The sequence below is a fragment of the Brachycentrus maculatus genome, unplaced genomic scaffold (genome assembly GCF_059751285.1).
Source record: "Brachycentrus maculatus isolate JH-2025_06_01 unplaced genomic scaffold, ASM5975128v1 h1tg000144l, whole genome shotgun sequence".
Classification (NCBI taxonomy): Eukaryota; Metazoa; Arthropoda; class Insecta; order Trichoptera; family Brachycentridae; genus Brachycentrus; species Brachycentrus maculatus.
This window is the reverse complement of record NW_028280897.1, coordinates 1,314,532-1,339,964: the sequence shown is the minus strand read 5'-3', so window position 1 is coordinate 1,339,964 and position 25,433 is coordinate 1,314,532. Positions and strand designations below refer to the sequence as shown.

Genomic DNA, 25,433 nt, shown 5'->3' with positions numbered 1-25,433 from the left:
GTAAAAAGTTGTTAAATTCTATATCGATAACAATCTAACATTAGTAACAGGACTATTTATATACATGTGTAAAATGTTTATTCAACGGCAACAACTGTTTGAAATTTTGTCATTTTCTTTATAAACATTTGGAATTTAATAATAAAAATTCAATAATTGGCTAGTCTCAATAAGGTTTTTATTCTTGGAGGGTATTGTTAATAAACAATAATCCCTTCAATTTAGGAACAGAAATTTTGATTCGATTCATAAATAGTTGGGGGAATGTTATAATAGTTATTTTGCTTTATCACAAGTAAAATGTAAGTAACCTTCGATGAGCTCCACTACTTTCGGCACTTACTGGATATGCCTAGCGCTATAGTGCATTCAGAATCTCCCTGGAGTTGCTGTCTTAACGTAGTATCGTTTTGTGCGACAACATTCTAATTTTCTACTTGACTCCATAAGAAAGATTGGCTCTATCGTGCGCTTAATAAAAAATGTTAATCTCATAAATTATCAATTAAACGTAAATATATAATAACTTGCACACATCAAATAGTAAATTGTAAATTCGATCACGGCTCACAAACTGACATGTCGTTTCGGGTAAAAACAGTCAAGTTATCGAGATAACATTCTTCACGTTTGGGGCAGCTCGAGTTAAGAAAATGCTACCCTGTATTGGGTTACTCGAACACGTATCACAATGTGCCGATGTAACCACACGTCAGCATTATAGGTACCAAGTATATATTGCTGTGGCGTCACTTCTCATCTTTGTACATTATCATGATATGTCTTAAAAGAGAGGAAATAACAACACGAAAGGGTCATTCTTTTCGGCATTTCAGTTTCAATGGCTGACTTTTCAGCTGAGTTGGAGTAACGCCGGTAGTTTTAATATTCTGAGATATTCTGGAAATACCACTCTATCCGATCGGCATTCCAACGTTATTATGGTAGTTATTTACTTGCATTAGCTTGAAACGTTATTGCTTTTTTCGATACTCTGATTTGAAAATCATTTATCATATTTTGAGAGAACTTTAAAGGGTCTTTGAAAAATTTAAAAGTGAGCTAAGAAGTCTCACAAGGCATTCTTTTGTGCCTAATTCCGATACTGTTCCCAAAAATAAACTTATTTTAGAATTCCGAAAAAAAAACGCAGTTACCTTTAAATATTGCTAATGAGTATATATCAGGTAATTAGTACTAAGGTGCTAGAAATAGTTTTTTATTGCTTCTAAAGGCGGGAGTTATTAGTTTTATTAGAAAGCTTAGATTTTAGATTTTAGCACGCTTAATAAGCTTAGAATAAGTCTTACCCGTAAAGTATTGAAAAGTTTCATTAAATTTGAATTTAAGTATATTTATAATTTTAATTTTATTTTATTTTAACTCATGTACAGTAAAATTAGTACATTGGCGAGCTCAGAATATCTTCCAACCAACCGATAATTTTCCGAATACTTAAATCATAATGAACACATTTTCCTTAAATCTAAAAATGAAATGATGCACTTTTTAGCAAAATTTGTGCAGCATTTTATTTTATTATTTTTCGTCAAAACTTGACTTCGGAAAATATCGGACGATTCACAAATTATAATCGATCTTGTTGGGTTGTGAGCGCATAGCCATTCAATAAAAAAGTAATTATTTCGTTGCTTTTAATTGCTTCGACAAGGGTGGCCCTCAGGAATGAGGACTAAGACGGAGGAGAAGAATCACTGTATTAAGTAACAACTCTCTCAATCTCAAAAAATTGAACTAAAATTTAAATTTTGATTTCAATTTAAGGCAACTTTGGGTAAGAAAATAAACGGATTAAATTTTTCACGATTCACGATATAGCCACACGCAAAAACAGTCATCATTCAACACACTGGAAATAAAAATGTTGTTACCACTAATTATGCGATAAATTAACATCTATACGGCGCAGTCGATTTTAAACAAAGCAAATAATACGTTCATTTTAATAACTTAAACACTCTTCAGCCTTTTGATGAATACCTCCACCTAACAAATGCCCTTCGCAGTTATTCGCATATTCTGCGCAACAATTCGCTCGCAAAAGGGAGAGCATCGATTTGCATAAAACGCAAGGTAATGTGATATGTAGCTCTACGAATATCTAATAACTGCCAAGGGGTACACTCGTAGGAACACACCACTGTTGAACTCAATAATATCATTCGGCAAGATTTCAACGACGCGCCGCTTTGTTAAGTACACTTTACCTTATACTAATTGGAGATTTCACAAACACAGTTCTAATCAATATTTCTTACTGTACTATACTTAATATTAGTGGAAGTTGTACGGGAGTGATTCACTCCCCCGAATCATATACATAATAAATATATCAATATTGGTGTATAGATTATTGCTGAAGAAACTACTTAGCGATTCTAAAAGTCTACGAAAGTTATTGCAATTGTCAATATTAGTCATTTTATTTCTATTCTTTACTCTTTCGAGACTACAAGCAATAGAGAACGGGACATTTAAGTGTTGCCTTTGGTGGTAGATGAGATGTATATAATGTATATAATATTTCCTATAAATATGATTTATTATCATCAAAATTTATTGCTATAGCATCACATGTCCATAAATCTATAAATTACTAAAAATTACTATCACAATAGGCAGATTGTTCGAACATTTAAGGTAACTGCGTAATTATTTCGGTTTTCTAGTAAGTAGTATCTTTAGAATTTGAGTGAAAGATCCAAATAAAAATCTGCCGGTCGAGTTACCGAATTGAACGATGAACATTTGTATGGTATCAAAGCGCTTCGTTATTCGACCCCGAGGTGGTACTAAAGTGGACAGACTAGCGTCCGTCGGTAAAGCGTATTTCCGTGCATCCGGCGACGTCGCCACCCTTCGGTTCGCGGCCGCCGTCGGCGCAGTGGAGGGGGGTCGAGCTCAGTCGTCCGCGTCCAGGCCGGCCAGCTCCGCCTGCAGGCGCGCCTTGTTGCGGCAGCACGCCGTGAGGCAGAGCAGGCGCAGCGCCAGCCGGAACTGAGGACTCATGGCCAGCAGGATGAACAGCTTCCACAGCGAGTTGAGCACGCCGAGCCACACCACGCCGAAGTGCAGCAGCGGCAGCGGCAGCTCGGCGCCGATGGTGTACTCGTAGAAGCGCACGCCGGCGTAGGGCGCCCAGCTCAGCCAGAAGACGGCCACGAGCGCGAAGCTCGTGAGGTGGCTCGGGTTGGCCAGGTTTTCGGCCAGCGCCGTCGCGTACTCCTTGTCGTGGATGGGCACCCCGCTGCGCAGGCGCCGCATCATGGAGAAGATGTACAGGTAGTTGTACACGATGGATATCACGCTGGGGCCCAGCACGAGGATGGCGAGCGTGATGGTGTAGGCCGCCATGTTGCCCCAGTCGAGCATGCAGATGAACGAGTGCCGGTCGAACAGCGGCTGGGAGAAGCCCAGCAGCGGAGGGCAGCACAGCATGGCGGCCGATACCCACGTGAACACCATCCAGCATTGGCAGCGCGTGCGCGTTTGTACCTGCAAAAGAAGCGCTCTTCATTTTCGCGGCACGGACCGTCGAGACGACACAGGAAAATCGCTCTCTTCAGGACAACTTTCTCGAGTGCTCGGTACGAGTTGTAATCCATTACAAGCATTCGATACGACATTTCTAACGAATACGACTTAACATAAACATCGATAACACCCACTAAAAGCTGTACAATCGTTCCGCTCCCATGTGCCACTCCATCATTATCTGTCACTCCACATATTGCAAGCGTCACCAGAACACGGATGCAGTAAATAAATTAGAACTTGTAAAAATGTTTCGGTTACTTACATTTAAAACGTGCTGTCGGTGTCCAAGAAGGAAAGAAAGAAACACATAAATAAATAAAATACCTGATCAGGGGGTCATAAAGAGTAATATCGCAGTAAGGGTCCGGTACTCACGGTCTCATAACGCAAGGGTTTCCTAACGGCGAGGTACCGGTCCACGGAGATCCACATGAAGGTGTACACGGAGACGGCCCAGAGAGTGACCTCGAGGTAGCCGACCAGGCGGCACAGCACATCGCCGTAGGGCCAGCGGCCCGTGAGCGCGGGGTAGGCGGACAGCGGCACGACCAGCGCGCCGCACAGCAGGTCGGCGGCTGCCAGCGACAGCAGGTAGTAGTTGATCACCTCGCTGCCCAGACCTGCGGTGCGACAGTACACGTACAGAGCGGCGACACGGAGCGGGCGGCGCACCAGCTGCGTGCGGCGCACTCTTGCGGGAAGCTCGCGAGCCAGTATATGGTACACAGACATTACTCGGAACGTGCAGTGAGTGTCGTGGTGCGCCGACTGCCGAGTGCGCCCTGCACGCGGACGGCGACTTCGTATGTGTGAACATTGGTGCATACAAACATGCACGCATGGAGCTGGTATCCATAGCCACATATATGTACATGTTACACAGCCAAGAAAGTAATTACCAAAACGATACGCTTTGCAAGACTTCAATAGTCCATGCGTTCATAGAAAATAATAAATTTACTAAATAGTATTCAATAAAAATATATGGTTTGATGCATTTATGTAAAATATAATGCATACAATTATATTTTGTTAAAGGTATGACTAATAATATGGCAAAAATGGAATTTTTAAGCACCTGCCAATATGTGATCTATGAGAAATGTCAATTTTTATATTTTTATTTCAGTGTGTGAAACATTGAATAATTTCCTCATTTTTAGAGTACCTTAGTTGTGATGTCGAAGAACAGCCTTTGACTGGAATTCTAAAAGAAAGTAACTACATATTTGATGAATTTTTTGATGCATGTAACTTTTGATGAATTTTTGAACATTTATTTCCAACGACATTTGTTTATAATTTCATATGAAGTAAAAAAGGGGTTAAGATAAATTAAGCATAAAAATAATTCCATTTTTTATCATTGATTTTCTTTTTTCTAACTGTACTGATCAACTATCAGTTTAAAAATGCCAAAGGCGTTAGAAATAAAATTTTAGATGGAATGTTTATGGTAAGTTTTGTGTACTAAACATTTAATGGTATATTTAAAAAATCTTTTTAAATATTTTTAATATTGTTTTAGTGACGGTTATAAGGTATAAAATTGGTTATTTGATTTTAAAAAATACTACAAAATTAAATGAGAGTGGAGTTTCAAACCACGTTTGTGAAAGAGAAAGATGATGATCATGTTCATAGTATTCATAAAGAAAATGATGTTATGTATGCATGCTATCAATAGATGGCGCAGTGCAGTGCAAAATTATTGTGAACACATAAACACATATATTGTGGTACAAAAACATTTCATAACAGTAATCATAACACATCGTCAAAAAAATATAAATAAACACTGGAGCATGTAACTACGCCGAAACAACGCAAAAATTGTGACATTGCTAGCTTGCTCATATTCATATTTAATATAAGTTTTACTTACCTACATACCACTTTTTCTTAAAATCTGTTGTGACACGTGTTTTGATGCATTCCGAGTAAATTATAAACACCGGGGCGCATCAAAATATGTAGGTGTCACAATAGATTTTAAGAGATGGTGGTATTTACAAAGTAAAACTTAAATTAAAAATGGATAGATGCCACAAAGTGACTGCCGAATCAATGAATGAAAAAATGCTAATATATAATTATACTTTTGCAAACGTCAAACATTATTGTCTATATTCACAAATCCTGGAAATATTTGTTCTACTTCCAAAATTCCATAAAAATAACATATTAGGCCAATCCTTGCTTAGTATAGTATTTTCGTCCAAGGGTAAAAACCGGTTTTTTACTTTTTCCGCTTGGTTTTTGAAACTAACTAACTGAAAATCTCGCTGCTTCTCCGCAGGGGTAGGCAGGGAGAAGAGAGCGCCACACCACTCTGTCCTTAACAATCTTCGACTCTTTCACATTCATGCGTCTCCTCGTACATACCCGCAGACATCTAGACATATATTATGACTACTGACTTGACCACGCCAAAGTATTTGAATAAATTGATCGTACCAAGTTTTTCTAAGTCTACATTTAACTCATATTTTCTTTAAACTACACTTTCTTCACTCATTCGTTCCATACGTCCAAAACATCTTAACTCCTTTTCATAAATTTGTCGATGTTTATCTCATCTTTGCATTCTGTCCGTATTTCACCTATGGGGATAAGGGACCACATTTTGACTGCAATCAGTCTGTTTCAACCTTCTTTTGCTAACTCCATGCTTCGCTTCCATACATTAGACAAGAGTTCTTTCATGCAATACATAAATTAAACAGCCACGGTGACACAACACATCTCTGTTTAACACCCTTTAAATGTCAAACCAACGTTTTCGTTATTAGGTCAAATATCAATAAGATTTGTGAATTAGGATCTATGTAATGTTATTTGGAAGATTATTCGTTATATGAAATAAATGAATGTTTTATGAAAGATTATCTCCTTTCGTACAAGAGCTCTGTAAAATACTAAAATCGCGTTAAAATACTATTTTTTTTCTTTTAAATTCGAATCGTAAGTTCAACCCCATACCGGCATGTACGTATTGTGGTTCTAAGTCAATAATAAGAGCTACTTTTCTACCCCCAGAAGAAAGATAAATAAAAAATAAAAAAACAACATCGAGTGATAGTCATTCTTCAGATAATGCTAAAAAATACACCGATCACAAAATTTGGAGTTACCTGATTTTTAGCTCTTACAGAGAAGTCTAATTTGATTTTTTTTCCGTGTGATAATTTATAAACACATTGCTGTGAAATTCATAATACGGTAAGTCCAAAGATAGACCTAGGAGTGTGAAAAATAATATTTGCATCAATGCGTAGTTTTGGTTATTTTTATAGAGGGTACAACAACACTACAACACAAGACAAATATCATTGCAAAAATAAAACATTTCATTAGCTCTTAGACGTAGGTACTTCTGAAAATAAATTCCATCAATAATATGTATTTTCTAATTTCCAAGGATTTTGCCATATTGGATATTGTTACTTTTATTATCCACCACAAAATTGCGCCCAAAATGTAATTATTTTTGTTTTTTCTAAATGTCCTTTACATTATTTTAAAATTGATTTAAAAAAATGGTGGATGAAGATTAACGTTCATTTACTAAAACTTAAAATTCAAAAAAGTTGTTGAAGACTAATTTTGAGTTTATTAATGTAAACACGACTAGTTTTTACAGATGTTTTCATCGAGAGATTTTGATTTTTAATTTCAGGGGGTTTATTTTTAAATTTAAATAATCATGTCATTCTGCAAAGTTAATGTCAAATAAAAAAATAATGTATCTTATTAATTATCGGATAGATTTTTGAAAGAAAAAATATTTTAATGGAAGCCGATTTTTTTTATTATATTTGCAAACAATAAAAATATAACAATAAAAAGTAATACTTGGGGAAATATATGTCACACAAAAGTGATGAAGAAGTCTTTTGAGATGGAATATGGAAGTCTTGGTAGTCATTTATTAATTCTTCTGTAACTTCTCGTACAAAATAAATGAATATTAGTAGCCTTAAAACTAAAAAAAAAAAATTCTGACGTATTTCATCTTAGGTTAAATCATTTTGATGAGCATGCATTAATGAATCTTTCTGGTTAACTAATTTTGAACTTTATTTATTATTCGTATCATATAATTTATTACAACCACAGTATTATCTATAAGATTTAAAATGAAAATGTGTTGGATTGATTCGTGAAGCATGAAGGAAATACAACTTTTCAAAATATGAGTAATGTGGTTGGCAATCATGTGTGGAACGATGTTATTCAGTGTATAAAGTGATCAGTAAAATCACCCCTAATGACGCGTCGTAAACTCTATAAATACCCAGAAATCCATATTGTTATCTTAGCGTAGATCTTCATCTATATTGATGTATAAAAAAGTATTCCATTTTTTATTTATTTCTTTATTTATTCAAAAACACGCGATAACAATAAATTTCATACATACACATGTATAGATAAATTGAACATAAATTATAAAAATTCTCACCATTTTTTTAATATTTGGCGAGGGAGTCATAAAATGTAAATCATAAAAAATAATATACATAAATAAACTATAAATATTACATTTATACATATATTGTTTATATATATTTTTCATATGAATAAACATTATTATTAACAGGAGTACAATATAAACTAAAAGTAATTTACAATACACATTGTTTATTACATTATATTTATATAATTCCAAAATATTTATGTATTTTGTGTTTGATCTTATTGGAAGACGTTCTTATTTGTGATTCACTTACAAGAATATTCCAATAAAATGTATTCACTTTTACATGCCAAACATTAAGGTATTTTATGCATATGCTGAATCATAAATTTAAGAATTTCGTAGTATTGTTGGTATCTAAAAGATCTATTTGCTTTGTATAATTTTTCGGTATTGCAAATAAACGGTTTCTCTAAAATTACTTTAATGATTAATCCTTGGATGATGGTAAAAGGAAAAACAATATTTTTAAATACACCTCCTCATCCAGTAATACTGTATTGTAAAACTTATTAGACAATTGAGAGTAATAATTAGTTTTTTAAATTTATATTTATTAACTATGTTAAAAATAAATACATTTCCGTATTCGTTTTACCCCACTTCATTTACCCTCAAATATACTCGTAAACGTATATTTTTTGGTTAGTTAAGGTTTTTATAAAAAATATATGAAATAGCATTAATTACCCAAATACTTTGAATAATTGAGCAGATATTATTGATTAATATTGTCAGAGGCTCTTGATTCAAATTAAACTGAAACATTTTTTTATTTCGAATTTCAAATTTATATTTCAATTTAAAAATCGATATTTCTTTTGACAAGCCTTAAAAAATGTGGTTGAAGTTTCATTGAAATTGGTATTAGTCTTATTCAAGTACTTAACATGATATTAATAAAAATCATAAAAATATCCTGGTCCTTAAAAATTTCCGAAAAATTCTGTTAAACAAAATTTTCATACTGATAAATTTAATTTCATATTTAATCATCTATTCGCAAACTGGATTTAAAAAGAAACCTAAGAGTCAATTATGTGCTCATAATATTAGCGTAAAATTTACTTAGCTAGAATATTTGGTATTAGATTGTATAAGGCACATTACCCAAAAAACGGCAATTAACTTTCCCATGTGTATTTTTTTATGGTTACCATGAGTTTGGGAAAGAGACAAATATAGTTTAAAACATAGCTAATAACTTGTTTTAAAATCTTTATAAATCTATCGAGGTACCAATATTTTTATTGTTGTTATTCGTTCATAACAATATTTCGCACACACTTTCGTTTGAGTTGTATATTTTGCTTATACTAGTTAAAATCGAATACTAACTGGACGCTAAGTAACGATATTTATTTATTTGGCAGTAGCCGTACCTAATCTCTGGTCGCTGTGGCTCAGTCAGGTCAAACGCATATGTAAATGAGATTTAAAATTTTGAACAAACGAATATTTCTAGTTTATTTTTATAGAGATAACATTATTTGATCAGAAAATATATTTATATGAAATGTGGAATGTTAAAACGGTTTTATTTTGGGTAAATTTTTTTAGGAATACCAATATTGGATTTATCCCCAGAAGAATATGTTATCGAAATTTATTATTGATGTCTCACAGAGACTAAGAAATTTCATAGGAATATGGGATTATCTTGGGTATTTTTTTAATGTATCTTTTTGTATTAGTGTATATATAAATAAATATATATTTATTTATATATACACATATATATATATATATATATATATATATATATATAAATATATATATTTATATATGTATATATATATATATTATATATATATATATATATATATATATATATATATATATATATATATATATATATATATATATAATATATATATATATATTATATATATATAATATATATATATATATATATTATATATATATATATATATATATATATATATATATATATATATATTATATATATATATATATATATATATATATAAATATATATATATATATATATATATATATATATATATATATATATATAATATATATATATATATAATATATATATATATATAATATATATATATATATATATATATATATATAATATATAATATATATATATATATATATATATATATATATATATATATATATATATATATTTATATATATATATATATATATATATATATATATATATATATATATATATATATATATATATATATATATATATATATATATATATATATATATATATATATATATATATATATATATATATATTATATATATATATATATATATATATATATATATATATATATATATATATATATATATATATATATATATATATATATATATATATATATTTATTTAATATAAACAATTGTTTATTATAATTAAAAATAGGAATCAAGATAATTTCAATAAAATGTGAAGTTTTGTATATAATTGAATGTTAGCCTCAATTTTAAATTTCGGCAAAGCATGGTTTGGTGCTGTGTGTGGTCAGTGCTTTTATACGGAGTTAAATCGTGAACTCTCAAGTCAGAGGTATTTTAAATGTGGCTACATAGTAAAATGCTGCTAATTCCACGGACTGATATGGTTAGCAAAGCAAATAAGCTCAAAATAGCAAGAGTAGAAAGACAATTACTGACTGACTCCAAAGTCCGGAAGGTGTCCTATTTAGGCTATGTTCTTAGTCGAGAAAAATAGAAGCTAATGCACCCAATGGAGGTTTGAAGAAGTGTGGGCAGAAGGGAAATCTCCTTGCTCCAGAATATACGAGATAAGACGGGAATCAGAACTGTTAAGAGCTGCCAAGACAGGGATGCATACTCTCGAGTGATGTCTCCCGACGTCAGGGATCGGATATGTCATAAAGAAGAAAAAGAATTTGGTTTTCTCGTTCACATTTGCCAAATAAACTTTCTTAGTCATTTTTCACTATCCATTCGCTCCACGTGAACTGTTCTTAAATTTCATTACATTTCTTACATTCGTTTCTAATATCTTCATTTAATTTCGTAATGAAATTATTTCAACGGCGTTCATTCGCTTTCATCCTTTTTTGTATGTTTCGCTTTCATATCTCAGTGTCGGTACTAGCACTCCTTTATAAAATACCAGTTAGCTTCCATGGACATATTTTCATTTGCAATCACTCTTATGAAAATGAGAAATTAAATGTTCAACTGCGTTTATTAGTTCAAGTATCGTTTTGTTTAATTGGTAAATACTATTAAGTTTACTGAAATAAATTGGATGTTCGTTTTATGAAGTACTGTATGTAATCGATACGTCAGACTATGCGGGTGATTGAATCGTGATCGAGAGAAAGTTGCAGGGATATCGTCATAAATCAAAGAAAAGAAATACACACACGCATAAAATCCAGGGAGTAGTGATTTCTTATCATTTTCATGGTATTTTCTGAAAAATTATATTTTCTGGCGTTTCTCATGTGTGTGATTATAATCCAGGATTCGGAGCTCACATCGCTCACTCCATTTAAGAACGTCATAATTAAAAAAACTTGATTTTTCAGGAGAACGTTTTTGAAGTTTAAAAATATAATACAATGTATTAAAAATAAATAGCAAGTCACTTATTGAACTTTATACTGTGCAACAGATATTTTTAGGTAAAACCTGAATGTTTTTTCTCCATTTGAAAAGTATTTAGTATATTTAAAAAAAAATACAATACCTTTTCATCAAAATGCAAAAACAACACTTTCTGCCCTATGGCTGGTAAATATTAAGTTAAAAATATGCCTCTTTGCTGGGATATAGTATATTTTCTGGGCATTCCAAAAACATGCACAACTGAAAATTGTCGATTTTTGATTCAGACGTTCTTGAAAGGAGTGAGCGACATACTAATAAAAGAGTTTCTGCTCAATAATTAGATTTTTTTCATCTCACCAATAGATGTCTCTAGTGAACTTCTAGTGATTCAAGAATAATGTTTCAAAATTGGTTCATATATATAGAACTTCCAAGAATTTGGTTATGTGGTTGTCAATAATGGGTAGAATTGGTTGTTACACGTGTGTTAAGTAATAAATTAAACCAGCCTATGACGGTTGTCGGCCCCGTAAATGCCCAGACTTCCATTTCTTCTTTATCTTCGATGAGATGTCAAAAAAAGTAGTGATTTCGCCGCAAAAGTTACAAATAAAAAATAACACACGAAAATGTAGTGCATAAAATAATCTGGTCAAAGTATAAGTTTGGGCATCTGAATCGATTGAGTGAAGATAGAATAGTGCAATATATATGTGTATGAGGCGAAGGGGGTTGGAAATAGGAGCATAGGAAGACTGAGGAAAGCTTAAGTATTTCGAATACTTGGGTGTGGTGAGGTGAGGAGTCGGAATTAAAGGAGGTGCGCATGAACGTGGATGGGGTAAAGATTGTTATCAAAGACTGAGTAGTGTTGGGGTTCTATTCTCTCTGCCTACCCCTGCAAAGAACCAGCGCGACAGTAACTTACTTTTTTTTTTAATGATTAATTTTTATATTTTGTGCATCACAATTAATCTGAATCTTTTAAACTGTTTTAATTATTACTAATAAATTATACTGTTATTTTAATTATCACTAAAAAATCATGCTGGAGGTTTCGGGTTCGATTCCAAGGGGGTTAAAATAAATATTAGTTATGACACTAATATTCTATCAATATTACCCCGAACAGGTCCCTGAAGCACAGGAGTGATCACCTTGCCTTCATGTAAGTAACAATCAAGATAACACTACGTCAATACGATGCAGTGCCCTATGTACCAAGGGTTAGAATGAAACAAATTATTGGTATTGTTTTTTCATATTAAAATCTCGGGACGCACTCTTGGTGTTAATATGTATAATAGTTGGTTCTGATATTTAAATTGGATTATAATATCTCTCACTAACCGCTGAATAGGTCGACTGCTTATCCTCGACAGGATTACGTCTGCTCCGTGATATTAGAAGATATTTAATTCATCTGCGCTTATCATGTTTACAGTCGCGAACTTAAACACGACTTATCAAAGTCAATGCCTCTCAGTGAAAAAAATAAATCCGTTTACTACTCGTATTTCCGTACTAGCCTTGAACTTGATCTTGGAACAACTCGCTCAAAGAATGGATGTAAAATTAATTTATTTTCTGTATAACTAACTTTTGTCCGCCTCTGTAGTGTAATGGTTAGCACGCTCGGCTACCGTTCTGGAGGTCCCGAGAAATATAAGTGATTTTTTCACTGTAATATTTAATTCAATATTACCCTGGACTGGTACCTGAAGCGGAGGGCTGATCACCTTTCCTTCGTGTGTAAACGATCAAGATAACACTGTGTTCATATGAAGCAGTGCCCTATGCACCATTGGGGTGCGGATAAGGGTCTTATTATTATAACTAACTAACTAATGCGAGTAAGAGTTAGATTATGTGTTTTAAAAAAAAAAGAAAAGTTATGTTGACATTTTACCATTTGTTTCATTCGTAGTTGAATTAGTAGAAAAAAATACACGATCTTTTTTTAGTTTCGCTCTTTATCAGATTACTTTCTTCGGCAATTGTTTGTACGAGAGTACAATTGATGTTATCTCCAATTTCTGAAAGGTTACATCTTTCTTTCGTGTAGTTTTCCAATCGCGTTGGAAAGGTTACTACTCCTATTAAGTGGTTCTGCGATATTGGAGTTAGATGATCTTTGAAACGAATGGTAAAGGCCACCACAGCTCCGGCAAGCGTGTTGTGAGAAAACAAAGAGTCGGAAGAAAACAATGACCTCAGGCACATTTATTGAAAACGTATATTTGTGTTCTCATGATTTATACAAAAACGTCAAATCGCAGTAATTTTGGGTCCAAGATGTTCGAAAATAAATATCTAGACATTCATTATAAGCGCGTCTTCTGCAATTTCTTGGTGGAAGCATTTTATATAATAAAACAAAAACTATTGCTTTTTCTCCTTTTATTTTATTCCAACAGTGACCGGGTTCCATCAGACATCATGACCGGTTTAATGATGTCGGTAACGATGAAACGTCAAATAAAATACAAGTGGAAAGAAAAATTTACTTGTTTTGTCGATTTAATGTTTGATTAGTTACTACTATAAGTATCTTAAACAAACGAACCGATTTTAGAGAAGGGAATATGAAATTCATGACCAGTCTGATGATGTCGGTAACGACAAAACCCAGCGACTGGTCAAAAAATAAAATAAAATGGAAAATCAACTATAGTTATAGTTTTATTATAAAATAAAATATGTTGATTAGTTATTATTATAGATGTCTTATAGAGATGAAGCAATTTTACGGAAAGGGAATGGAAAAAAGTCTTTTGGGCGTTTACAAAGTTTACGATATATCATCGGCTGACTTAATAATAAACCGTTAATGGCACCAATAATAAAGATGCTGGGCTTACAACCTGTCATTAATTGGCTTAAGTGATTACTTTATACGCGAGTCTAACGTTCTCCACTTTACCCTTGTTTTTGAACATTTATACATGACTTTTTGACAGATTTAAATATGGTATATACGATGTACAACTGCCCATTTGCTTGTGACATATCGCTTACTCCTTTCAAGAACGTCATAAATCAAAATACTTGAATTTTCAGGAGAACGTTTTTAAAGTTTAAAATAATAATACAATGCATCAAAAATAAATATAAAGCCACTTATTGGCATTTTTACTGTGCAACAGATCTTTTTAGGTAAAATTTGAAGGTTTTTTCTCCAATTGAAAAATATTTAGTTTATTTAAAAAAATTAAACAGTACCTTTTCTTTAAAATGCAAAAACAACACTTTCTGCCCTATAGCGGGTAAATATTAAGTTAAAAATATACCGCTTTTACTGGGATATAGTATATTTTCTAGGCATTCCGAAAACATGCACAACTAAAAATTGACGATTTTTGATTTATGACGTTCTTGAAAGGAGTGAGCGATATATCAATTGTCTTGATGTGTACGACATATTTTCGGAATTATTAAAACGATCTAAATTATTCCTCAAAAGACGATATATTCAATATTTGTGGAAAATTTGGACTTTTGTTATTTTACAATTACTAATCATAAAGGTATCATATCGCTCACTCCTTTCACTCCGTCACAAATAAAAAAACTTGATTTTTCAGGAGATCGTTTTTAATGTTTAAAAATGTAATAAAATATATTAAAAATAAATATCAAGCCACTTATTGAACTTTTCATTGTGCAAAAGATATTTTAAAGGAAAACCTGAATGTTATTTCTCCATTCTAAAAATGTTTAATTTATTTAAAAAAATAATTAAACAATACCTTTTCAAAAGATTTATATTATCTACTGACACTTCCTGATGGAATTGCATTTTTAATATATTATTAGATTAAAACCAATATTTTTAGCTTTTCCACTTTATTTTTATTTGACCATCGACCGGGTTTCGTCGTTACCGACATCATCAGACTGGTACCACCAGTCTGATGATGTCGGTAACGACGAAACCCGGTCGACGGTCAAATAAAAATAAAGTGGAAAAGCTAAAAATATTGGTTTTAATCTAATAATATATTAACAATACCTTTTCTTCAAAATGCAAAAAAACAACACCTGCCCTATAGCGGGTAAATATTAAGTTAAAAATATGCCGCTTTTGCTGGGATATAGTATATTTTCTGGGAATTCCGAAAACATGTACAACTGAAAATTGTCGATTTTTGATATATGACGTTGGTGAGCGATATGCATAATTTTGAAACATGATTTTTCTATTATAAAAAACCATATTGTATGTATGTTCAGTTTCTGTTTAGGCTAGGTCCATCTACTGAGGATACATCCGTTATTGTTAAAATTTTTGACTTAAGGAAAATATTAAACCTGATTTTTTTCACATATGCATAATACTAAAAAAATGGCTTAAACCGTAGTAAATTTTGAAATACGTAAATTGTAGAAACAGAATTCATATCTCATCGTTTTTTGTTGTTGTTGAAGAAACGGTAATAGTAGAAGCACATCAAAAATATGTATATATATGACAAAATAGAAGCAAACGTAGAATCATCCAACAACAAAAGAGATGATTGATTTTAAAACAAGATGCATTCCATTATTTTACAACCCTTATAAGTGTACATATTACGTATTCTTAATTGTTTTGAATAATATTTTATAATTATTTATGATTTATTTACCATTAATCAATTAGAGCGTTGTATTATTTTTAAGGTATAAATTAAATATTCTAAAATCAGTTGTGGTCGTAAGAAGAACATTGATTATTGAGTACGTTGATAACTCTTTTCGAGTTTGTTTTTCTTACGCTAAAATTTGTGTACACTGGCAGACGATAACGCATTCCTCTTCATTGAAGAGACGTGAAGGAAAGAGATCGGCTGATTGTTTCATCTACCGTTGTGCACAAATCTGATAGTAAAGAGAACGATGGATGAATGAATACACAAAATGCTGTTGGCCCTGATGACTTTTTAATAATCCTTTTACGTCATAACTGAATTTCTAGAATAAATATCTACGCGTCACAGACAAAAGATTGCCATATTCCTGAAGGATGTTGGATTTTACATTAATTGTAACACTTCTGGTGCCATACGTTTTTGGTATCATATTGCAACATTTCTGATACCGTATTTCTTGTACTTAATTTTTACTTAATTATTACTTAACTTTTTTTTGTATTGACTATTGAGGTTTCCTTAACAATATAAAAATACTGATCGTGTTAAAAGTCAAAAAGTAAACATCTGAGATCTTCGAGATAGATTTTTGTAAGAAATTTTTGCTCTGACGTACAGATACTAATTATGCAGTGATTTGAACTTATCTGGGTACTAGGGCGATTGATATTGAATGCTTTAGGTATACAAACTAGGATATTCACAGATACGGAAATGATGGAATGAGATCAAAGGGCATGTAAAGGGTCATATTATAAAACAAAACTACTTGCTGTGAAATACGCTAAAGTAAAATGAATTTGTTAAATACCTCTGAAGTTCAGGAAGGCAGCGATTATGAGAAGGTTGGCAAGGACGATGGCAGCTCCTGTCACACATATGGCTGCTGCCTGTGCCAGGGCTTGGGGCTCGACGCCGAACCCGATCCCCGTTGGTACACTTGCCATGGTGACCTGAAAATAAATTATATGGTTTCTTGATAAATAGATTTGCCGTTTTATTTGTAGAATTCCATTTTAATTTATATATCAAATGTTAAAATCAAACACAGATTTTTACAGTCTACTAAATTGTATTTTATTGTTTAAATCTCATAAAAATAAATTTTATGACAATCGTTTCGCCTTGTTATGGCTTTTCGATACACGAGAGGTTTGAAAATGCTATTACAAGGCGAAACAATTGTCACAATTTTTTAATGTGTTTTTAACAATAAAATAAAATTTATTAGACTCTAAAAATCAGTGTTTGATTCTAATATTTAATATATAAACAAGGATTATTTTACATTTTTGACATTTCAACAAAGATTAAGAAGAATATGGAAGTCTGAGCATTTACAGGGCTTAACACGTGTTAAGTGATCACTTTACTCACCTGTTACATTTACTATTTTAGCCATGATTGACAACCACAATCGTCAAATATTGTTCACACCACTAATTGTCTGTCGATGGGAACGTCTGTAGTTTTCGAAACTTGTCGTGTAAAATGAAATCAACATGTCATTTCACAAAGTTAATGCCAAATCAATAAATAATATGACAACCACAATACTCATATTTTGAAGTCATCCATATATTATATGATCTATCTTATCATATAGGTATAACTTCCAAAATTTGAGTAGTGTAGTTGTCAATCATGGGTGGAATGGTCAATGTTACACGTGTATAAAGTGATCACTTAACCAGTGTACAACATATCGTAAACCCTGTAAATGCTCAGACTAACGTATTTTTCTTGATCTATGTTGAGATGTAAAAAATATAAAATAACCACTTAGTGGATTTGCGAACAAGCATTTTGACACACTTAAAATGTTGTGAACATGTTCTCTTTCTGCATCACTCGTTTTGCGAAATGTCGCTAGTTAAAGGAGCATTTTTTCACAACCTGTTGCGATTATTATGCGAAAGAGGTTCCAGTGCATTTTGATCGCATTGTTCTTAAACTAACTAATCAACTATCCATCACAACGCTTAGCCGCAGGGGCAGGCAGTGAAAATATAACACCACACCACTCTTTGTAAACAATCTTCACCTCTCCCTCATGCACCCATCTGCTCCCATTCCCATCGATAATTCTGACTTCTGACTTGACCAATTTCAAGTATATGAAAAACTTAATCATACTAAGTTTTCCTCGATCTTCCTTTTCTCCCTTTTCCTACTCCATTCGCCTCATGAATTAGTCTTACTCTTCTTTCTTTACTCTTTCGTTCCCCATGTCCAAACCTTCTCAACACACCTTTCTTAATTTTATCTATAATACTTACCACAGCTTTGCTTCTTTCTTTATTTTACAATTCGAATATCTGTCATACATTGTTTCACTCATCCGAGAGATTTCGACTGCATTTAGTCTATTTTCTACTTATAATTTTTTTGAAAATTTTGTTCTTCTCACGGGTTGTTATTAATACAGGTCGTGAACTACATGACTCGTGTAGGTCTTGAGAGTGAGCTATGATACAGAGGGAAGTCACAATATGGCCGCAGTGACATAAGGGATGCAAGATCCCTTGACGTCAAAATAAAAGGTAGTAAAGTAGGCTTTAATTTACTATTGCTGATTTAAGGGCATCATTCACTCTACTTCTAGCATTCAGTCTCTTTTCTTTCCTAACTAACTCTCTAATCATTCCATTCCTAGGAAACAAACTTCCCAAATATAGGAAATCATCTACCATCTAAATGCACATTTTACAATACTTATTTTTAAAATTGTTTATATCATGTTATGCAATCAAATAAGACATAGCTGATGAGGTCATCTAATTCAAATCTAACCACTTTCATTATCCATTTATGAATAGTTCCATTATACTTCATATTATTTTTTGACATGTCATCAAAGATGAAGAAGAACATAATTATCTAAAGAAATTTATCTTTTATGCTTAGCTTATAAGAATATATTTTATACTTATAGTTTATTTAATGATTTTGCGGATAATGAAAGCAGGTTGTTCAGCTTCACTGCATAATTTTAAAGCTCATTTGACGAAAATAGATTAGATTTTTAATGTATTTCTGTATTTTGGATCATATGGTTCTATGTAAGTTTCCATAAAGTGCGTTAAAAGTGATTTGTGAGAGTGATTCTAAACTGCACGTGTATGAATTATTTTAGCGTTTGACTGACATCAGTTGCAACCTGTTGAATATTTGTATTGTGGGAGTCTGTCTTGGAAAATTACTTAGCTTGGAAAATTGCATTCAGAGGGTGTAACAATATTGAAATCTTGTTTTATTTGTTGCAGTACATTGTCATTTTTGTCAAAGTATTAAGGTATATTTTCTTCTTATGTTTTATGGAGTATGTTTTTATTGTTGTCTTGAAGGGTTTCATTTACATATTATACATGGTGGTTGTTGTAATAGTGTTTTATGTAGAATAAAAATTTAGGACATTTATATATATAAATTTTATATATATATATAAATATATATATATATATATATATATATATATATATATATATATATATATATATATATATATATATATATATATATATATATATATATATATATATATATATATATATATATATATATATATATATATATATATATATATATATATATATATATTTTAGATGACAATACTTAAGTAACAATTTATTCTATCAGACATTGTATATTCACCGTACGCATGATATGTCAAACATTTTGTTGTCTCAATTTGAGATGAAACATTTATTAATCTATTAAAATCTTTTATAAATTGTGTTTGATTAAAAAATCAAAACATAAATGAAACATTTATAGTTATACTTGCATATTTCATTAATTTTTACCCGCATGCGTTAAGGTGGGGACTGCCCGGAGCATTTCGTAGTAACGTAACTTTGCTCGCGACGAGACTATACGAATGCTCGCATCGTAACGTGTTACATTACGACGAAATGGCTCCGGTCAGTCCCCACCATTAGGAACCAAGACCATTGCTAATATACAAGTCCCAAAAAATAATGCAATCTGGATGTTCAATGATGGGCAGAATGGTGAGCGTTACATAAGTGTGTATAGTGATCACTTCAACCAGCCAAATGGCAAGTCGTAAGTCCTGGGATGCTCAGACTTCCATCTTCTTTCATATTTAAATAAATGACTATAGATGTTTCATTTCAAGTTGAGACGCATATAAAATTTAATTAATTAATAATCATTATAATATGTAACAAAACAGATTCACATATCCACCAACACAAGTCAAAATATTACACAATTGCTATTGGCAATCAGCGTTATCTAGTTTTAATAAACAAAAACAGAATTTCAGTAAAAATAACGACAAGTCTCACGATAAGAAACAAAAAAAGATTTTATTAAATAAAACTAAAACTTTGTAACATATTTTATTACATTTATTGTATAAAAGTGGTTAAAAACAAAGATTTAGTTTTATTTTATAAAGTTTTATAAAATGCGCTACAAAATTCAAAGTATATACAAAGTACATTTAAGAAAATAAAAAAATGAAAGAAATAAGAGCGAATGAGAATGAATGACTTTTGAGAATGAGAGTGAATAAGAAGCGTTATAAAACAGCTGAGGGAAGATGATATGACATATTCTGTGATACGACGATCTAGGACAATAAAAGGGAAAATAAAGGCGAGAGAGGAAGAAAGAAGATCAAGGACCTGTTGTGTGAAGTAGATAGTGGATTGTTTGGAAGAGAAAGCAAGCATCGTGTGACATGAATATGAGAATAATCTTGACCTTGTAGGGAAAGAAGAATAAAAAATATGACTAGAACAACCGTTCATTGGATGTGAATGAAGGATGTGAATGTGTTAAAGGATTAAAAAAGGAAGATATTTGGAATGATTAAAGATTTTTTGAGGTGGTGTGGGTTGTGGAGTAAATGGATGACGAGATAATAACTAAGAGAGCATGTTTGGGAAATGTGAATGGGAGAATAGAACGAGCACGGCCAAGAAAGACTTGGAACAAATCAATCAGAACCTAAAATCTGATGTCAAAAGTCTACGAAATTAGAGGGAATGTATAACAAGATATATGGATGTAAAGGATTCTAGGAGTGTATGTGAAGACAGAAGTATGGGGCATCATACTCTCTGCCTACCCATGCCGAAACGGCGTGATGATAGTAGTAGTAATAGTGAAACGGAGTTTTATTATTTGCATAATAAAACTAACTGAACGGTGTGGATTACACAGTAACTGACCGTTAGGTAAGTCGGTTGAGGATGTGCAAATGGTAATATTTTTGATCCTTTCAAATTTGTTCAAAGATTAACCACTACTAACTAACCTGAAGTTTTGTACTGACATTTCTTAGTGGAACTGCATTTTTTATAATAAAATAACAACTTTATAGTTTTTCTAGTGTCCAGTTTTATTTTATCCAAATAAAGGTATATTTTATCCATCCCCAAAGAGTAGTGATTGTCAGATTTGATTACCATGCTGGATGTCCCAGGCTCGTTTCCCAAGAAGGTTTGAAATTAACATAAGTGTTTCTGCACTCTAAAATTTGTTTGATATTACCCTAGGGTTTGTACCTGAAACGCAAGACTGGTCACCTTGCTCGCGTGTAATCGACGACCAACTCAGCATTGAATCAATTTGATGCAGTGCCCTATGCACCATTGGGTGCGGATAGTGGTTAATTTTTGTAAACCACCTCCATAGTGTGGTAGCTAGAACATTTAGCTTCCCTATTAAGGTGCCGGGTTCGATCAAAATAAATATTTAAATGTTTTTTCACTCTTATATTTATTTCATACTCGTCATACCCTAGACTGGACTGATCACATTGTTTTTTATTTTTTATAATTGACGATCAAATTAACATTGCATCAATTCGATGCAGTGCCCTATGTATCATTGAGTGCGGATAGAAGAAAGAAAAATTATTTTAAAATTGTATTACTTTACAAAAAACGGATGATGACTTTTAAATATCGTGCCTAATGCACCATTGTGATGTGAAAAAAATGCTTAATTTTACTCATAAAATAAAACTGAAAAGCGTCGTTGCTTAGTTATGTAGACGTATGACTGAGAAACTGACGTCTAAGTTCAATTGCCATCAATTGTTAAATCAGTAAAATAAATATTTATTTTCAATTTGTTCGAATTTTCAGGTATTTTTTCTTATTTTATATCATAAATAATGCCATATAAACATTTGGCATACTTATTATCCTTCCCCGAGATATGCCTGCGAATCAGAGGCTTGTTTGTTAGGTAATCCCTACAAAAAACCCCACGAAAAAATGTAAACAACGTTTTATGAATATAAATATTAAAAGATTTCTTTTTTCCCTCAAATACTACGACCTATTTATATCGTTTATTCAATGAAGTTTTACCAACGTAGGAGTATTTGATGTATCGGAGATAGGGGATACAATCCCAGGATCCCGCGATTTTGCGATCCCGGGATCCGGTACTTTTACAATCCCGGGATTTTATTGTTTTTCCCGGGATTTAGCAAGAGGGATTTCAGTATTAAAATAACTTAATTTTTCATTTCTTTAAAAATCAATTCGGTTAATTTTCAAATTAGTATTTGAAAGTAAATGAACTTTCGTTATTGTGTACTAGAGTCGTGGGTTTAATTTGAAATAACATAATATTTCAAATTAAACAATTAAGTAGGTATATTTTATTTGAAATATTATGTTAATTAGTTATATTGCGTCTTCTGTGCATCTCTTCCAGCATAAAAACCAAAAAATAAGATAAAGTGAAAAATAAATAAAATATTCAGATAGTTTACTTGATGTTTTTACTTTTGAAAAATTAACAACAAAAATATTGAGGTACTTAATAAAATATGGGTGATAAATTGACATTTAAAATTGATGAAGTCATTTTGTTTGATTTTTTTTGTTTATTAAAACATGGAGAGCCTAAAAGTCAATTATATTTACTTTTCTTTTTAACTTATAAAAAAATAGGAAAGACGAAATATTTTAACGAAAAATTTACAATTAAATACTAACAATGTTAATATTACAATTTTTTTTCTTTTCGTATAAAAACAAAAAAAAGTTAAAAATACATAAATTTCTGATTTCGTGTATATTTTTTGTATTATATAATTGTGGCAACTTGTTTTAAGAAATATTATTTTATCGTTAATTTCTCATCGTTAATCTACCTTTTTAACAAAAAATGCATGTTCGTACCATGAAGTGCTTTTATTTAAACTATCAAACCCATGAATTAAATATTTTCTACCCATCCCGAAAACCATATATTTAAAAGGTAATTGGGAACTACGATGATAAAAAATCCTGGAACCCTACGATCCCGAATCCCGGGATTTGCTTTCCGTATTCCAAGATGAATGTAAATACGATTAAAGAAGTGACATTTCATATTACTTTTACGTTACGTTACTCGTAAAATATAAAGTTTTTTTGTATGTTTTGGTTTTTATCGTACACGAGGGAACATTGACTTTTTAGGGTGACAATTTTTCGTGAAACATTTTACAGATCAATTTATGTACCTGTACTTTTTTGTAATTCAACTTTAAGTGTTTAGATAACGTTTAGAGTATCCCGGGGAGGATGAGAGGAGGATGAGACTGCTGACCACATATTTTTTAACTGCCCCTTACTCCCTAACCTCGAGTTCATTCAGGACATTCGGTCGGAGGGTTTGTCCTTCCCGCTGAATGTCCAACACCTTTTGTCAATCAACTCCAAAATTATTAATAGTGCGATCATTAATCATGTAAAAAAGTATGGCAAAAAAGTGTGACTCCAAAAAAAAAATCATTAAAAAAAATTGTTTTAGTAAAATCACTAGTATGGCAGGTATCACCCAAAATTGGGTTCTTTGCCAATAAAAAAAAGAGTATCCCGGATTCGGTGGCTAGGTTATCAAAATAAAGATATTAATATCAGGACTGATCACCACGAGGTGATCATGATCGAGGTGATCATCGTTTATGCAATGGTTGATCAATTAACACTGCGCCTGTACAATGCAATGCATTTTTTACCGTTTGTGAAAAGATAGAAGTGTGAAGGCATCTTCACATGAAATAATTAAAAGTTTTATTATCTATTACACCGGTTTACAAATGACAAATGTGTTATGTTTTGGAAATTGAGCGTTTTAAGTATAGATTTAAATATTTAAATAAAACACTTTTATAAGATTACATTTCAGTTTGTTATTGTTAACACGACTAGTTTCGAAAACAACAGATGAAGTCAACAGGTGAAAAAACAAATTCAACAACTTTCACCTGTTGATTGAATTAATTTACGTTACAATTGTAGGTAATGTGTTTTTTTTTGGGTTGGAAGTCAAGTTTGTAATTTGAAAAAAAAATTGTTTCACGACATGCCAAGTATTCGATGATGAAACTGTAAATTAACGTAATTTGATAATTTTTTTACGATTAACGTAATTTTATCAATTTGACACAACTTCCGTCATTCTGTAGTCTCCAATATATAGTATGTTAATACAATATATATTTTTTATATATAATTTGATAAAAGCTCGTACCTGACTTCACCCAAATTTTCCAGAAAAATCCAGATCGGATTCCAAGAAGTGCTTTTTGGACGACACGTTTCATCCATTGCAATATAGTTGCTTATCTTTTATGATTTTAGAAGAAATCCTAAAATCATAAAAGATTTTTTTTTCTAAATAGCCGAACTGCACGGTTAATACAACCTTTCCCAATGATATCCTTTAATTTTAATCAGCAAAAATCTATTTTTTATATTTGTGATCCCACAGACATTCTCTTTTCTATTTTTACATCGCAAATCCTTGAAAACTTTTTCTTCAAGACAAAGCTTTAACAAAGTTTTCCATCAGGTTTAACTTAACCCTTAAGGTGCGGAAATTGATTTTTTAATAGTCAAACAAAAAGCGTCAATAATACACGAAAAAATAAAACGTTATTTTTGTATAAACATCGTGTCTAATTACGTTTGCATAAAACCAAAAAAAAATGTTGTCGGTTTTTTCCATCAAAAATATAAAGGTGATAAAGACAAGCGTTCCCTTTATAATACCGAATTAAATTGATATCGGTATATCACAAACTTGGTTTCTTATGGCCGTGCCTATATATCGGCACACAGCACTCATGAAACATAAAGTGTCGAGTCAATAAAGTAGCACGCAGTATCTAAGGGGTTCATATGAAAGGGTGAAAGAGGGTGT

The 25,433-nt window shown here is 31.8% G+C and overlaps 1 protein-coding gene across 3 annotated transcripts in view; it reads right to left on the bottom strand.

Annotated features, from left to right (window-relative positions):
* Window positions 1–1,506: 1,506 nt before the first annotated feature.
* DopEcR (G-protein coupled receptor DopEcR) overlaps window positions 1,507–25,433 on the bottom strand; it is a 31,604-nt gene continuing 7,677 nt past the window's right edge. For 2 of the 3 annotated variants that reach the window (XM_088260920.1, XM_088260922.1), the window contains exons 2-5: window positions 17,059–17,200; window positions 3,934–4,178; window positions 3,821–3,832; window positions 1,507–3,516 (exon numbers count right to left, since the gene is read on the bottom strand). In XM_088260920.1, the coding sequence (XP_088117046.1) occupies window positions 2,923–3,516; window positions 3,821–3,832; window positions 3,934–4,178; window positions 17,059–17,200 (993 nt within the window). In that variant the 3' untranslated portion in view covers window positions 1,507–2,922. The remainder of the gene's footprint in view (window positions 3,517–3,820; window positions 3,833–3,933; window positions 4,179–17,058; window positions 17,201–25,433) is intronic. The other variant, XM_088260921.1, reaches the window with a different exon arrangement.